Below are 3,094 nucleotides of genomic sequence, written 5' to 3' on the forward strand. Positions count from 1 at the left end.
AGGTAAAAAGTGACTGGATTTGGGGTTTTCTTGAAGGGAGAGATGACTAGATGCACTGATAAACTGGATATGGACTACGAAGAGAGAAGAGTCAAGGATGACTACAAAATTCTGGCCTGAGTGACTGGGAAAACAGAAGCACTGTGCATTGAGACACAGTAGACTGGAGAAGAGCAAGGACTGAGAAGTTTTTTTTTAAATTGTTGTTGTTGAACAAATACTTTCCAGAGTAAACTAGTATGCCAGTTTAATCCCATGATTAATTTTTGAAATGGCAATGTTGATTTGTTTCAAACCTTTTTCCATTTTCATTTTCCAGAAATTATCTTCATCAATATTCTTTTCCATGCAAAATTTAAAACAAAGATCTGATTCACTTATCAGTTTTTGTCTATAGCAAATTGTACTGATTACAGCATCTGCCAAGTTGAGTTTTCTTTGGTGACTGTTATTTCTACCATGTCCTATTTTTCTGGGTGTAGTTTTAACTATTGCCAATTTTATCTTATCTGGGATATTTTATCAAGTCCGGTTTCCATCACCCTGACAATTTCTTCAATTTTCAAAGTTACGTATAAGATCTGACTTTGAATCAATTCAACTATAAAAAATGTTAGCATGTATAGTTTAAGCTCTTGTCAGTTTTATGGTGGATCATTTCTATCACTAACAGTCATTGTCAATAAAAGCCTAAAGCCTCAGCTTAATTGCTTAGAGAAAAGAGTATTAGATGGATGCAGGGTACAAATGTCGCAAAGTTGAAACATTCTGCTTGTATGAGTAAAAGGAAGTTCGCTGCAGCATAATGGTAATAATTGAGAAATGAGAGATGATCTAAATGGTCTTCAATAGAGAAAAACAATAGATTATGGAAGCAGTCCTCAGAATCCCTTTAAACTTTAAGAAATTAGTGAAGGCTCCAAATGGTTTTTGTTTATGTGGCTCATTCATATTGATAGTTACAATGACCAAATTCAAACTGAGAAATTTAAGTATCTATCCATTCATTTAAAAGGAATAAACTCATTACATCCTAATATAAATATTTTTTTTATGAAAAATAAGTATTTCCCCAAACAAAAAAAAAATATAGTAGGAAAAGTGGCATTGTTTTACATTTTTGCTAATGTCCTTAATGTTTGGCTTTATAGAAGACAGCTGGATTCTCCTATCTGCCTCTGCATTCAATCTATTCAGTATGTTGTTTTGGTTAAGGTATAAAAAGAAAATCCAGTGTCATACTTATTAGTTAAAAAACAGAAGAGTATTTTAATAATCATTTCAGATGACTGTTGAACCTGGTCTGGTATTATACCAAAATTTAACAACTGAGTTTTTAAAAATTAGTTGTAATGTAAAACCCAATACCACATTAAAAATCTATTAGTATTAGTCTATCCTCCACTTTGAATGGATCCCTTAGTCATAAATGATTTTGTAACATCATACAACAGTCATTTAGAAAACAATGGTTAACTGAGATATGCAGACCTTTTAAATGCTGACACATTTCATCACACAGTATCATCAGATGATACTGATAGCCTCTGGACAATTCCCTGGTACACATGGTAGAGGATAAGAATGAAAACGTAAAATAAATTTTACCATTATTAGAAAAATGGCTTTGCCAATGCTAACTCTTTGAAAGAATCTCCAGATCGTACTCTGAGAACCTGTGGATATGGTACTTCTTTCTAAGAAATAAGGAGCCCTGGTGGCTCAATGGTTAAAGTGCTTGGCTGCCAACCAGAAAGTCAGATGTTCATTGGAGAGAGATGTGGCAGTTTGCTCCCATAAAGAGTATAGTCTTAGGCACCATATGGGGCAGTTCTACTTTACAGAATCAGCACGAGGCCTACAGAATCAATATGAGTCAGAATCAATTTGATGGCAAGGGGTTTTGGCCAAGAAATAGCACATGACCATTTGAAAAATGATCTGTTTTCTACTGACATAGATTAATTCCTACTGATCCATCAATAGGAGCTCTGGTGGTGCAGTGGTAAGCACTCAGCTGCTAACCAACAGGCAGGCAGTTTGAGCCTCCAGCCACTCCGTGGGAGAAAGACAGGGCAATCTGTTTGCATAAAGATTTACAGCCTTAGAAACCCTATGAGTCAGAATTGACTTAACAGCTGTGGGGTTTGGTCCATCAATATTGACCTCAGATTTCATGCTCTCCAAAAAACCATTGCCTATCCAGGTTCCTAACACTACTCCTCACCTCCTTCTATGATTCTTTATTAGCTGTTTTTCCTCTGTGTTTATTCTTTACTAGCTCTTTTCCTCCATTATAATACCCTATATAATTATCTATCACAGCACTTACCACATTCTACTATGATTGATTGTTCAACCATCTTTTAGGAGACTGAAAAGCTAACTGAAAGTCATGGGTATCTTTGAGCTCTCTTCTCCAGAACACTGCATACACTTTTGGTGTAAGTAACGAATTTAGTAAGTCAGTGAATGAGATGTAAAATACACATACCTCTCCCATTTGCTGTTCAATAATTTGATGTGCAATTTCTTCTATGGTTGCCATGATCTAGATGCCAAAATGTCCTGCCAAAAATAAAGTGATGGTTTTTCAGAATTAGACCCATAAAAACCTATTTCCTGAGTAATTTACAAATAAAGCAATCTGATTTGCTTAAAAATAATGCAGTAGGAATGGCTGGGGTGGGAAGAAATAGATAAAACAACACTGGCTACGTGATGAGTTATTGTTACTGGTAAAGCTTCCACAGAAGGTTCATTAAAGTGCTCTCAGTAGCTCTGTGTATTTTGAAAACTTCTTTTTTAAAAAAATTATTAAAGACCCCCAAAATTTAACCTTTTAAAGATATTACAGCCTAAATAAAAGAACTCCCAGTAGATGCAGATCAGTAGTTGTATTTTAAATAAAGGGCAACCAAACTGGAAACAAACTCATCACTGCAGTCATTTAACATGTTCTTTTTATGAGTATTTCAAAGGAGCTCGGCTGGTGCAGCGATTAAGGGATTTGGCTGCTAAGCAGAAGGTGGAAGGTTCAAACCCACCAGCTGCTCCATGGGAGGAAGATGAAGTGATCTACTGCCTTAAAGCT

At 35.5% G+C, this 3,094-nt stretch overlaps 1 protein-coding gene across 1 annotated transcript in view; it reads right to left on the reverse strand.

Annotated features, from left to right (window-relative positions):
• NR2C1 (nuclear receptor subfamily 2 group C member 1) overlaps positions 1-2,548 on the reverse strand; it is a 59,429-nt gene extending 56,881 nt beyond the window's left edge. The window contains exon 1 of the mRNA XM_007946139.2: positions 2,495-2,548. Coding sequence (XP_007944330.1) covers positions 2,495-2,548 — 54 coding nt within the window. The remainder of the gene's footprint in view (positions 1-2,494) is intronic.
• Between the last annotated feature and the right edge of the window lie 546 nt (positions 2,549-3,094).

The sequence above is a fragment of the Orycteropus afer genome, unplaced genomic scaffold (assembly GCF_000298275.1).
Source record: "Orycteropus afer afer isolate SDZICR_OR568_19922 unplaced genomic scaffold, OryAfe1.0 scaffold00151, whole genome shotgun sequence".
Classification (NCBI taxonomy): domain Eukaryota; kingdom Metazoa; phylum Chordata; class Mammalia; order Tubulidentata; family Orycteropodidae; genus Orycteropus; species Orycteropus afer.